We start from the raw sequence: 12,771 nt of genomic DNA on the forward strand, positions 1-12,771 counted from the left end.
CTTCTAAAGGGAATCTGGCAGAGAGTACCTTATCTAGCCACAGTCTGACATTTTGTTACCAATCATGTCTGAGTCGGGCCCAGCGGAATCCAAGGTTGTCCCGGACAGGGATCCTTTGTTCGAGCCGTATGTGTCTCCCGACAAACAACCCGTACAAGCCCAAGACTCCCAGGAGCTGGGAGCAGCCGGGAATGGAACCGAAGTCTCCACTTCCACCCCACCTCTCATCGACCTCAGTGCTCGGGTCGAGACCGAAGCCGACCTCGGGGCAAGGCCGAAAGCGACCGCTCTCCCCTTGATTTCGGTACCCACCCCGTCGGAGTGGGGTGCCAGACCCAGAGAAACTAGAGAGCGTCGTGTAGGTGGGCTCCATCCTCGAGTTTCTATGGAAAGGCGCCGAAGCCTAGGAACCGTCCTGGAGCTAGACAGCAGCCAATCATGGAATTATTGGAACAGGACGCTCGAGCAGACGGAAGAGGACACGTCTCGCCGCGGCGCCCTGAGTTGGGATTACTCCGAACTTGCTCCGTGGAAAGAGCCAACGGAAGTCCCTGAACAAAGTTGGGAGCAGATACAAGGTCGCACCTATGCGGTGGATACCAGCATCTCGGCCGTAACGGGCATGGCCAAGGGGATCCTAGCCGCGAGATCGAGAGTCGTCCAAGGGGACCCTCCTCCTTGGGGCCCCTTGTCCCCGGTGAGTGCAACGAATGAAGCTTCCACGAGCGAACAACCGGGGGCGAGTCGTATGCAACAGTTAGAAGCTAAACTGATGGATATGGAAGAAAGTTTAGCTCGTGCCATCCATTTAATTTCGGCAATGGGAGCAGGGGAAAGATTATCCCCTGAAGAGATGGCGATACAGATAGCTACCCTTCAAAGTGTCATATCCTATCCGGTGGAGGATGCCCAACAGCAGCCGTCACCTACCGGCGAAGGGGGCACCTATCTGGGCGAATCGGGAGAGCAAACCGAGGAACTTCCCGAGCAGCAAGAAATTCCACCGAGAAGGGATGACTCGGTTGAGCCACCCGGAGAGACCCCCACCGAACAACCTAACCAGGAAGGGGATGCGCCCCCAGATGAGACTCCCGTGGAGAGGCCTACAGAAGGTGACGAAAAGCCAAGTGATACACCGGTGATACCCCCTCTTACTTCTCCTATAGCGGTCCGGCCGGACCAAGAGGGAGCCCCGCGTCAACCGCCAAACACTGTCCCCGTCGGCCAACCTACGGGAGAAGGTCCAATAGCGCCCAGAGGCCAGCCGCTGCTTCCTAGATTGACGACGCCCGGAGGGGCAAGCCCGCGCGGCCTTCCACCTACTCAACCCTCGCCGCTGCGGCCCCTCTTACCTCGACCGCAGCTCACACCGGTGCAGCAGCCTCAGGACCAGCCCGTCTTGCCACCCCCGAACCAACCGGGACGGCCTGCACCACTACGACCCCTCCGACCGCCTCCGCAGCGGCCGATCCCAAATCAACCACACCAACCTACTCCACCTCGACAGCCACCGCCAACGCCTCCGGTGTTACCCGCTAGACCGAGGATACCGCCACCTGCTCGCCCGCCATTGCAGCCGCCGGCCCAGCCAAGGCCAACCCCGCCAGCGCAACCACGACAACCTCCGCCCGCACCACCAGGTCAACCCCAGCCGGCACCGCCGGCTCGACCGCCGCCAGCACAGCCGGCACCGTTGCCCCTACCGAGGCCCCAGTTACCTCCGCCTGTGCCTCAGGGACAACTAGAAATGCCGATGGACTTTTACCCAGTGCCTGCTCCGAGACAAGACCTCCCGATGGGCTGGGTAAAGCTGGAAGCCACCTTCGATGGGGACCCCTCCAAACTGGGATTTTTCTTAGTACAAGTGGTACAGTTTTTCAACCGTTGGGGGCACCTATTCGGCAGCGAGGCCAGTCAAATCGAACATCTCGGATCTCGTCTACAGGGCAAGGCAGCAGACTGGTATGTAGGACTATACAATGTCGGGGCCCCAGAACTTGATACTCTCCAGGGGTTGGTGGATGCTATTCGAGCCCAATATGAAGACCCCTTAGAGGAAACTAGGGCCCGAACAGAACTGCAAGCCATCAAACAAGGCAGCATGACAGCAAGAGACTATGTTACAAAATTCCGACAATTAGCAGCCAAGTGCCCCAGGTGTGAGGAGTCCACCAAAATTATCCTGTTCAAACAAGGCCTTAACCCGAGACTTTTGGACAGAGCCCTCATGCAAGACAATCCCCCTACGCTGTTAGGGTGGATCCAACTTATTTGTGAAGTGGAGAATCGCATATTAGAAGTCCGTTTGGTTGAACAACAACAACAAACGGGACAAAGAAGACCATTAACCTTACAGAGGGCGGCACGGGGAACTAGCTACGCCACCCGTGGAGCGAGAGATGCTAGATGGCAACAAGGGCTGTGCCTGCATTGCGGACAGGCTGGTCACTTTGCAGCACAATGCCCTTACCGGCCTGTGCAAAGACCTCCGCTCCAACTACGCCGTCCAACTCCGGCTCAGTTTTCTGCGCCCCAACGCCCGACTCCAGCACCCCGGGCGAATAGAGGTCGCGGCACTTCCCAAAGGCCAGCCTCAGAGAGAGGGTTGGAAGCGGAAGAAGTCATGGAATATGATCCCGCTTCCCCAACCGCAGAAGTCAATCCAGAAAGTCCCCAGTCGGGAAACGAAATGGATCTGTCGTAAAAGGACCCAAACGACAGATCCACCAGAAGCCCGTCCCTGCACGGGACCGGCCACCTGGGTCCATTTTATTCATGCCAGTGACTCTACTCAACCCTGAGAGGAAGATGCACATTCGGGTGCAAGCCCTTATTGACTCGGGCTGCTCAAGAGACATTATCGCCCCTGCGTTAGTCAATGGACTAGTCCTACCAACCCGGGATTTACAAAATCCAGTAATCTTTGAACAAATGGATGGTACCAATATGAATCCTGTAACAACGGAGACCATCCCAGTAATCACGGGCATGGGGCAACATTGGGAGAAGAGGTCCTTTGTCATCAGCTCTACTGCCAAGTACCCGTTAATTCTAGGCAGTAGATGGCTATGTGATCACAACCCCTATATAGATTGGGCACAAGGATGTATTACCTTCAGTCACACCAACTGTAAAAATCACCGTTGGAATCAGAACTGGGGCGACGATCCAACGCATAAAGAAAAGGCCCTTCTCACCCAAGAAGAAGTCAGCCAAATACCCGAACCGTACTGGCCCTTTCTAAAGGCTTTCTCGGAGGAGGAAGCGGATACCCTACCCCCGCACAGACGTACGGATTGTGCGGTAGAAATTTTACCCGGAGCCTCACTGCCCAAAGGACGGCTCTATCCCATGAGTCTCCAGGAACGTGAAGAGCTTCGAAAATTCATTGACACCAACCTCCAACGCGGATTCATACGCCCGGCCACCAGCCCCCACGCCGCTCCAGTCCTCTTCGTGAAAAAGAAGGATGGCGGACTCCGACTGTGTACTGATTTCCGAGGGTTAAATGCGGTATCCACAAACAACGCCTATCCTATACCGCTCATCCGAGACCTTCTCAACGTCGTGGCCCAAGGTAAGATCTTTACAAAATTAGATCTAAAAGATGCTTACTTCCACGTTCGTATTAAGGCAGGGGATGAGTGGAAAACGGCTTTTAATACGCCCCTCGGACAATATGAATACTTAGTTATGCCTTTTGGTTTGACGGGAGCCCCATCCGTATTCATGTCCATGATAAACGAAATTCTACACGAATTTCTGTACAAAGGGGTGGTGGTGTACCTTGATGATGTGTTAATTTACTCAGACAACGAGGAGGAACATATCCAAACCGTACAGAAAGTATTAGCCACCCTGATGGAAAATAATCTGCCCATCAAGTTGTCCAAATGTGAATTCCATAAAACCGAACTTACTTACCTCGGGTATTGTATCTCCCAAGAGGGTCTGAAAATGGATCCAGCCAAAATACAAGCGATCCAAGACTGGCAAACACCCACCACCCGTAAAGAACTGCAATCCTTCCTGGGTTTTGCCAACTTCTATAGGGATTTCATAGCAAACTTCGCCCAAATCACGCTCCCTTTAACAGACTTGCTAAAAACCAAAGATAAAGGGGACCAAGCTAAGAAACCATCTTCCAAACTGCTATGGACCCCCGATTGCCAGGCGGCCTTCGAATATTTAAAAAAGCAATTTGTAACGGAACCCGTCCTCTCCCACCCCAACGAACAAACCCCTTTCATAGTGCAGGTCGACGCCAGCGATACAGCGATTGGGGGAGTTCTGCTGCAGAAGGGGGAGGATGGGAGGCTGCGGCCTTGCGCTTTCTTGTCTAAAAAGTTTTCGGAGGCGGAAAGAAATTGGAATGTGTGGGAGAAGGAGGCCTTTGCAGTAAAGGCAGCCCTCACTAACTGGAGACATTGGCTGGAGGGGGCGCGATACCCTTTCGAGGTCTGGACGGACCACAAGAATTTGGAGGCCCTCCGAAGCCCGCGCAGACTGAATGCTAAGCAATTGCGATGGGCGGAATTCTTTTCCAAATTCAACTTCACTCTAAACTATCTCCCGGGCAAAACTAACTTTTTAGCGGACGCCCTATCGCGCATGCCCCAACACAAGAGCAAAAGGGAGGAGACTGTCGACACTGTATTCTCACCTACGCAACTTGGGGGCGTGGTGACCACTCGCAGTCGGGCCAAGCTGCCCCTCCCGGCTAACCAAGAATGGAAATCGAAACTCAAAACTGAAGTAGAGAAAGAGGGGGATAGGGCTCCACGAAACAAACTAACCCAATCCCCACACGGGGATTGGCTAGCTGGGAGCAAATTTTATGTCCCAAACAGCCTCAGGCTGGAGATCTTACAGCGCTGTCATGACGCTCCCACTGCTGGACATTATGGGTATTTGAAAACTTTACACCTGATCCAGAGACAATTTTGGTGGCCGGGCATGCGCAAAGACATTTCCCAATACGTTAGTTCCTGCCCTATTTGCCTCAGCGCCAAAACCAGGAAAGGGAAGCCTCCGGGTCTCTTACAACCCTTGGAGACACCAAACAGACCCTGGGAAGTAATATCTATGGACTTTATCACTGATCTGCCTATCTCTAAAGGACATAATAGTATCTTAGTTGTGGTAGATCTGTTCTCCAAGCAAGCTCATTTTATCCCTTGCACTGCTATACCCTCCGCTCGAAAACTAGCGGATTTGTTTCTAAAACACATTGTAAAATTACATTCCTTTCCGTCCAAGGTGATTTCGGATCGCGGCGGACAGTTCGTTGCCAACTTCTGGCGGGAGCTTTTGAAAATGTTGAATATTGAGCAAGGCCTCAGTTCAAGCCACCACCCACAAACCGACGGGCAATCCGAAAAAACAAATCAAATATTAGAACAATTCCTTCGTTGTTACATCAATTTTCAGCAAGATAATTGGGTGGACCTCCTCCCTTTGGCCGAGTTCTCATATAACAACAGTGTACACGCTTCGACGGGAGAGGCCCCCTTCAAAATTGTCTACGGAGCCCACTTCAACCCCTTCCCGTTGGACGCACCCCCTCTCCATTCCTCAAAATTGCCAGATGTGTCTTCATGGTGGGGGGAGGCGGCACAGCAATGGACTCTCATTAAAAAACACCTCGAAAAAGCCAAACTGGATTACAAAAAATACGCAGACCGCCATCGTGTGGCCGAATGGGAATTACAACCCGGAGATCATGTATATATTTCCACAAAAAATCTGAAACTAGCTCAAACAAGCCGCAAACTCGCTCTAAAATTCCTAGGACCTTTTCCTGTGCGCAAGATAATAAATAAAGTGACTGTTGCTGTAACTTTGCCCAAGAACTTGCGCCATGTGCATGATACGTTCCATGTCAGTCTTCTGAAAAGAGCTCCCACCGACAACAAATGGCACGTCAAAGCTCCACCCATTCCAACTTTGATTGACGACCAAATACACTATGAGGTACAACAAATCTTGGACTCTAAGCTCAAACGAAACCAGCTTTTTTACCTCATTCGCTGGAAGGACTTTGATTCTGGTTACGATGAATGGGTGAACTCTGCACATGTTCATGCTCCTAGATTAACCAAAGCTTTTCATACTCGCTATCCATATAAGCCAGGGGGGGATCTATTTTAAGGGGGGCAGAATGTCAGGTCCAGTATGTTTCTAAACTGTACTGACTCCATTTTCTAATGCTTCTAGTGTTTAAGTGCTTTCTCCCCAGGTGCACCAGTTCCCAGGCAGCATTCCCACCAGAGGAGATTGTTGTGTCTAACCCAGTTCCACCAAGCATTGGCCTTGAAGGAGAGCAGCTTCCCAGGACTGAAAGATGTTGTTTTGAGAACTGTGGGGGGAGGCTGTTCCAGATGGGTATTGTTACTCTGTATCCTATGCTTGCTCTTCATTGGTAACAATGATCATGTACCATCCTGAGTCTCCTATTCAGGACAGTGGACTATAATGGACCTTTTCTGCAATAAAACTTCCTTTGCTAGACATTGGACTTATTCTTGCTTCTAAAGGGAATCTGGCAGAGAGTACCTTATCTAGCCACAGTCTGACATACACAAGGTAAGGTAGACAATGTTCGACTATAATTAATCCACTGTTATATTCTATCAAATTAGGAGAACAAAGGAAAGACTGCCAGCCTTTTATGTTTGGAAACAGTAATTTTAAAAGTTTGGGATGGCAAGGGGGAATTATTTACTTATTAGGAAAAATAAAATTTCACAGATATTTCATTTTTATCTTATCTTTGCCCTAACCAGGATAGCCGTTTTTGTCAGATCTCTAAAGCTAAGCAGGGTCAGCCCCGATTAGTACTTGGATGGGAGACCACCAAGGAAGTCCAGGGTTGCTAGGCAGAGACAAGCAAAGGCAAACCACCTGTTAGTCTCTTGACTTGAAAACCCTAGAAAGTTGTCATAAGTCAGCTGTGACTTGACAGTGCTTCACACACACATCCTACCTTTTCTCCATCATGGAGCTCAAAGTTGCACAGACAAAGTCCCAGGTTTCCTGTTTCCCTTGTAGGTACTTTGACCTACAGAGCATCAGCAAGGTAGATTTATCATGTGTCTTTGGACCGTACCCCAGGCCCTATGATAGAACAGGTATTTTCTTTGGGGAGGAGGAAAAGACAGGGATTCAGCACTACTTCCCTTATCAGTGCTCTTGTCACGCCATATCTTAAGCCCCATTTTATCCATCCTCCCTCCCCGTCAGTTTCTGAGTTAGGGTGGTAGTGAAATACACTGTCAATGTCCCACGTCCACTTCCCAAGCTAGGTTACATATTGGGAGACGTCACAATGAACATTCGGAATCATGAACTTTCTCATATGATTTCTGAGCTCTCTTGCTGACCTGCTCTGAGCTTGGTAAAAAGAGTTCAGAAATGGCAACAAAATAGACATATCGATATGCAGTACAGGAGACTATGAAAAAAGGTAAATTGCTATGTCCACAGAATCACATTAGGGAAGTGGCCGATAATTGAGAAAAGGCAAGGAACGGAATTTGAAGATGAAGTACTGATTCCTAATAAATCCTAAGCTTTTGAGATAGAAATAAGGTCCACTAAAATGAACAGGACATGCTCCTAAGTAAATAATTTACATTTTGGCGCAAGATGTTAAATAAAAGAATAATCAGTCTAAATGTCAGTTGAGGTAATACAAGATAGAAGTGTATACAAATATACTAATACTCAGCCTGCAACTAAATATTTATGATGACAAAGGCTCTCTCGAATTATATACACTTGATATTTAAAAAAAAAATACAGCAAGGGAGTGAAGAAACTTGCTTTTTTACTTACTTTGAGCGCTGAAGGTCTTTCTTTTTCCCCCAATCAAAATTCTGTGCCATTCACAAAATACCATACAAAATTATGCATGGTTGGAGCTGAAGAAAATAAATGAACCAATGTACCAGAGACAATGCTTCAGGGACATATTTTAAGCTCTGTAGTTGGACTACACACTTTAAAGAAAGGACAGATTTTCCCTCCCAGAAATTTAGCTGACTGGAAAATAAAGATCAGGGACATATAATCAGCATCAAAAAATGCCACCCAACCTCTCTCATAATGCAGAAAAACCTGGATTTTTTCTGGGGCTTCATCTAGAGTGAGACGCGTTTCAGGTGAAGTAAAAGCCTTATATTCATCTCCACAGAGCCCCAAAGCCCAGATCCCCGCCTCAGGGCTAAGCACGACATCTCCCTTCCTCTTAACACACTCCCAGGAGACTCCAAGAGCCCAGTTTTGCCCATCACCCACTTCCACTTCCCAGTAGTGTATCCCTGAGGTGAATCTTTCACATCCCAGCAGGATGGCAGTGGTATCAAATCTCTCAGGGGTGTCAGGCAGTTGCTGCAACACGGTCCCCTGCTTCACACTCTTCTGGTCTTCACTCACCACAAAGATGGGATGAGCTGAGTTGGGGTCCAAAGTTATGATTGCTGAGGGGAAAATAAACAAAATCAGAAGAACTCTGCCACCAAGGAAGGCTACAATTTTATTTATACATCTAGACCCAGAATATCCCCACAAGACAGAGATGGTGGAGAGGAGGGGGGGGGGGAAGCAACATCTGGCTGTGAATATTATTATCCTCGCCATGAGAGCTGGTGGCCAAGTTCTGGCAACTAATGTGCACCACAAGAGCCTCCAAATATGGGGTGTAACATCCCCTGGGGTGTAACATCTAACTGACAGTTGTCAACCTGCTATGGCCAGAGAGTTCACATCCAGTTCAGACAGGCAGAAACAGTAGTGCTTCCAGCATAGGTACCTTCTGTTTAAAAGATGGCTTAACAGCTAGGTGGCTGACAGCAAGGGCAACAGTTAATGATCCAATGTGGTGTAATAGTTAAAAGAGTATTAGGCTGAGCTCTGGGAGACCCAGGTTCAAATCCCCAGTCACCATGAAACCCATCATGATCTTGGGCCAGTCACTCACTCTCAGCCTAACTACCCTCACAAGGTTGCTGAAAGGGTAAAACAGGAAAAGGCAGAGAACCACATGTGCTGACCCGAGCTTCTTGGAGGAAGTAAAGTGTAAAAACGTACTAAATAAATACACGAATTCTGCAAGAAGGCCTGGATTTGGTCTGCTACTGGTCTCTCAATCACTTTACCCAGAGCAGAGTAGAGACTGGATGATAACTGGCCACATTATTTTTGACTTTGGATGGCTTCTGAAGCAGCAAATGGATAACCACCTCTTTGAGTGGCTGAAGGAAGGAGCCCTGAGTCAGTGACTGTTTTATGATAAACAGTCAACATTTTATGATAAACCCCATGATGATGTGGTAGAGGTCTTAAGCTGCTGCCTAATTACTGTGGTCCAATAGTTGAAAGCAAATAAATTGAAACGGAACTCAGACAAGACAGAAGTGATGCTGGTTGGGAAGGTAGAGATCTTGAAGGACATGGTGCTTCCCACTTTTAATGGAGTTCAGCTGACCCTTGCTGGCTCAGTTATGAGCCATGAGGTTGTACTGGATCCAGCATTGCTGCTGGCAAGATAAGTTAACGCAGTAGCAAAAAACACTTTCTTTCAACTCAGTCTAGCCTACAAGATGGCCCCCTACATTGACATGGCTGATCTGGCCACCTGAATTCTGTCACAATAACACTGAGACTAGACTCTACATAGGTATCTCTTTGAAGTCAGTTCAGAGATTTCAGTTAGTACGGAATGCCATATCATTATTGGGAGCTAGTTGCATATTACTCCCATTCTGCAATCACTTCATTGGCTGTCCATAAGTTATATAGCTCAATTCAAAGTTTTGACTATCACTTACAAAGCCTTTCATGACCTTTCTCCGTATGCTCTACCTCAACCAGCTTTGCTCATCTGAGCAAGGCTTTGCCACCCAGCAAATTGGCAAAATCAACTACTGCCCATACACACGTTCTCTATGGTGCCCCCCCCCCACTTTATTTAATTTAATTTATTATATTTATATTCCGCCCTCCCCGCTTTCGCAGGCTCAGGGCGGATAACAAATACAAACATGTTTAAAAACATTTAAAAACATTAAATAATACATTTAAAAACATTTAAAAACATTAAATATAACAATTCATGCTGCATAGTGGTTCATACATGCCTCTGTGTTTGCATAGGGGTGATGGTTTAACCCCCCCTTCATGGGGGGGGCACTGCCCGGCGTTAGCCATACGCCTGGCGGAATAGCTCTGTCTTACAGGCCCGGCGAAATGCAAGCAAATCTTGCCGGGCCCTTGTCTCGCAAGACAGAGCATTCCACCAGGTCGGGGCCAGGACTGAAAAGGCCCTGGCCCTGGTCGACGCCAGGCGGGCCTCCCTAGGGCCAGGGACACTTAAAAGATGTTTTCCGCCAGAGCGGAGAGTCCTCCGGGGCTCATATGGTGAGAGACGGTCCCTCAGATACGTCGGTCCCAGTCCACGTAGGGCTTTGTAGGTTAACACCAAAACCTTGAACCTGATTCGGTACTCCACTGGCAGCCAATGCAGCTGGCGTAGCACCAGTATAATATGCTCCCACACCGGTGCTCCAGCAATGACCCGTGCTGCTGCATTCTGTACCAGCTGTAACCGCCGGATCAGGCCCATGGGAAGCCCAGCGTAGAGCGCGTTACAGTAATCCAACCTAGAGGTGACCATTGCTTGGACCACTGTAGTCATGTCACGGGGAGACAAATAAGGGGCAAGCTGCCTGGCCTGCCGAAGATAATAAAAGGAAGACCTGGCAACTGCAGTGATCTGGTCCTCCATCTTCAAGGAGGAATCCAGAATCACCCCCAGGCTCCTAACCCTCGGGGCCAGTGTAAGTGCTGCCCCATCAAGTGTAGGAAGCTGGGGTCCCAAAGCCATCTCCCCACGACCCACATACAGGACCTCCGTCTTCGTGGGATTCAATTTCAGCCGACTTTGTCTCAACCAACCAGCCACAGCCTCAAAAGCATGCTCCAGGGCATCAGGGGCCGATCCAGCCTGCCCGTCCAACAACAGATAAAGCTGGGTGTCATCCGCGTATTGGTGACACCCAAGCCCGAAACTCCGCACCAGCTGGGCGAGGGGGCGCATATAGATATTAAATAATAATGGAGAGAGTATTGCTCCCTGTGGCACACCACAAACCAGTGGCCTACGAGATGACACCCTCTCCCCGAGCGCCACCCTCTGTCCCCGATCATGGAGAAAGGAGACCAGCCACTGCAGTGCTGTCCCCTGAATCCCCACATCGGCAAGGCGGTGGGTCAAAAGCTCATGATCGACCGTATCAAACGCTGCTGACAGATCCAGCAAAATCAGCAGTGCTGATCCGCCCTGATCCAGATGTCTGCGGAGATCGTCTGTGAGGGCGACCAACAATGTCTTGACCCCATGTCCCGGGCGGAAACCAGACTGGAAGGGGTCTAGGGAATGGAGTGCCTGATGATATTGGGAAGGCTCCCACTCTCCTGGCTTTCCGCAAACTATGCGAAACAGAATTATTCAGGGGGGCTCCCCCCCCTCGCCAAGTAGAGCTGTAATGTAATGGATATGGTTCAGAAAGATGCTTTGGCAAAGGGATAGGGACTGAGGACTATACTACTGTGCTCTCTGTTGTTGTAAGTATGCTCCTACTATGTAATTTCTGCAATGTTTAACGTGTCATGTTTAAAGGATTATGCTTTGATTCAGGTATGTTTCAGCTGTTTCAGATTTGTGCTTGTTTTCACATATCTGCAATCCAAACCCTATTGACGGTGTTGACGGTGACACTGTTGACGGTGCTTGACTACATAATCTTCCTTTAGTCTCAGTGAGAAAGATGGACTACAAATAACATAAATTTTTTAAAAATTGAAATGAAGGTAAATGAGGAAAGCCCAAGGATGGGCAGTCTCAGTTTTTCACAAACACAACAGGGAAGCACTAAAGACCACTTGGGAGACCTGTGACATCTTAGGGATCTAGAGATGCAGAAAACCTGCAATCCAGAATTTCAGGCTCAGAGTAACTGGACAATAAGAGATAAGACTTGCTTTGCAAGATTTGACTTCAGTAGCACCGTAAGGATCAACAAGATATCCACTGCATAGGCTTTCCAGAGTCAAGCTCCCTTCATCAGATACCAGAGATTGACACTCTCAAGCTCATACTGTGGAAATCTTGTTAGTCCTTAAGGTGCCACTGGACGTGAATCTTGCTGTTCTACTGCAGATCAACATGGCTACCCACCTAAGACTTGCTCTCTGTACGTTCTGCAGGCCAAAGATTAGGACATGGTTGTTGACACAGTAAAAGGGAAAAAAAACCCTGAATTATCTGGAAGTTAAAAGAGGGGCAGCCAGCCAGAACTGTCAAGTGAGAGTACAAGTCTTTTGCCTGCTAGATGAAGCAATTGTTGCCCAGGCATAATGAAGAGCTTCTGAACAAGAGGTTCATGTAGACACTGCTTTGATTTTTCCTCAAAGAGAATATCTCAGCATAAAAACAAATGCAGCTCACCTTTCTTGGCTGATGTTTCCATTGCCCTTGCTTTTGCCAATTCGAATATCATTGTCTCTAGAGAGGGAGATAAGAGATGAAAAAATCATTGTTGCATGGAAGCGGGATAGAAATTGTTATTTTAAAAAGCATGCCCCCTTATGTAAATGGGGGGGGGGGACGGAGAACAGCAAGTACAAGGGCTTGAGTTTCTTCAGATACTACAGCTTTCACGGGAATAAGGACAGCATGTTAGTCAGATACAGAATGTAGCATTTGGCCCA

At 48.7% G+C, this 12,771-nt stretch overlaps 1 protein-coding gene across 1 annotated transcript in view; it reads right to left on the reverse strand.

Moving 5' to 3' along the window:
- Positions 1-12,771, reverse strand: part of LOC129327700 (uncharacterized) — a 37,072-nt gene that overhangs the window by 17,981 nt on the left and 6,320 nt on the right. Inside the window, exons 6-7 of the mRNA XM_054976453.1 lie at positions 12,509-12,565; positions 7,971-8,480 (exon numbers count right to left, since the gene is read on the reverse strand). Coding sequence (XP_054832428.1) covers positions 7,971-8,480; positions 12,509-12,565 — 567 coding nt within the window. The remainder of the gene's footprint in view (positions 1-7,970; positions 8,481-12,508; positions 12,566-12,771) is intronic.

This window comes from Eublepharis macularius, chromosome 4, assembly GCF_028583425.1.
Source record: "Eublepharis macularius isolate TG4126 chromosome 4, MPM_Emac_v1.0, whole genome shotgun sequence".
NCBI classification, from domain to species: Eukaryota; Metazoa; Chordata; class Lepidosauria; order Squamata; family Eublepharidae; genus Eublepharis; species Eublepharis macularius.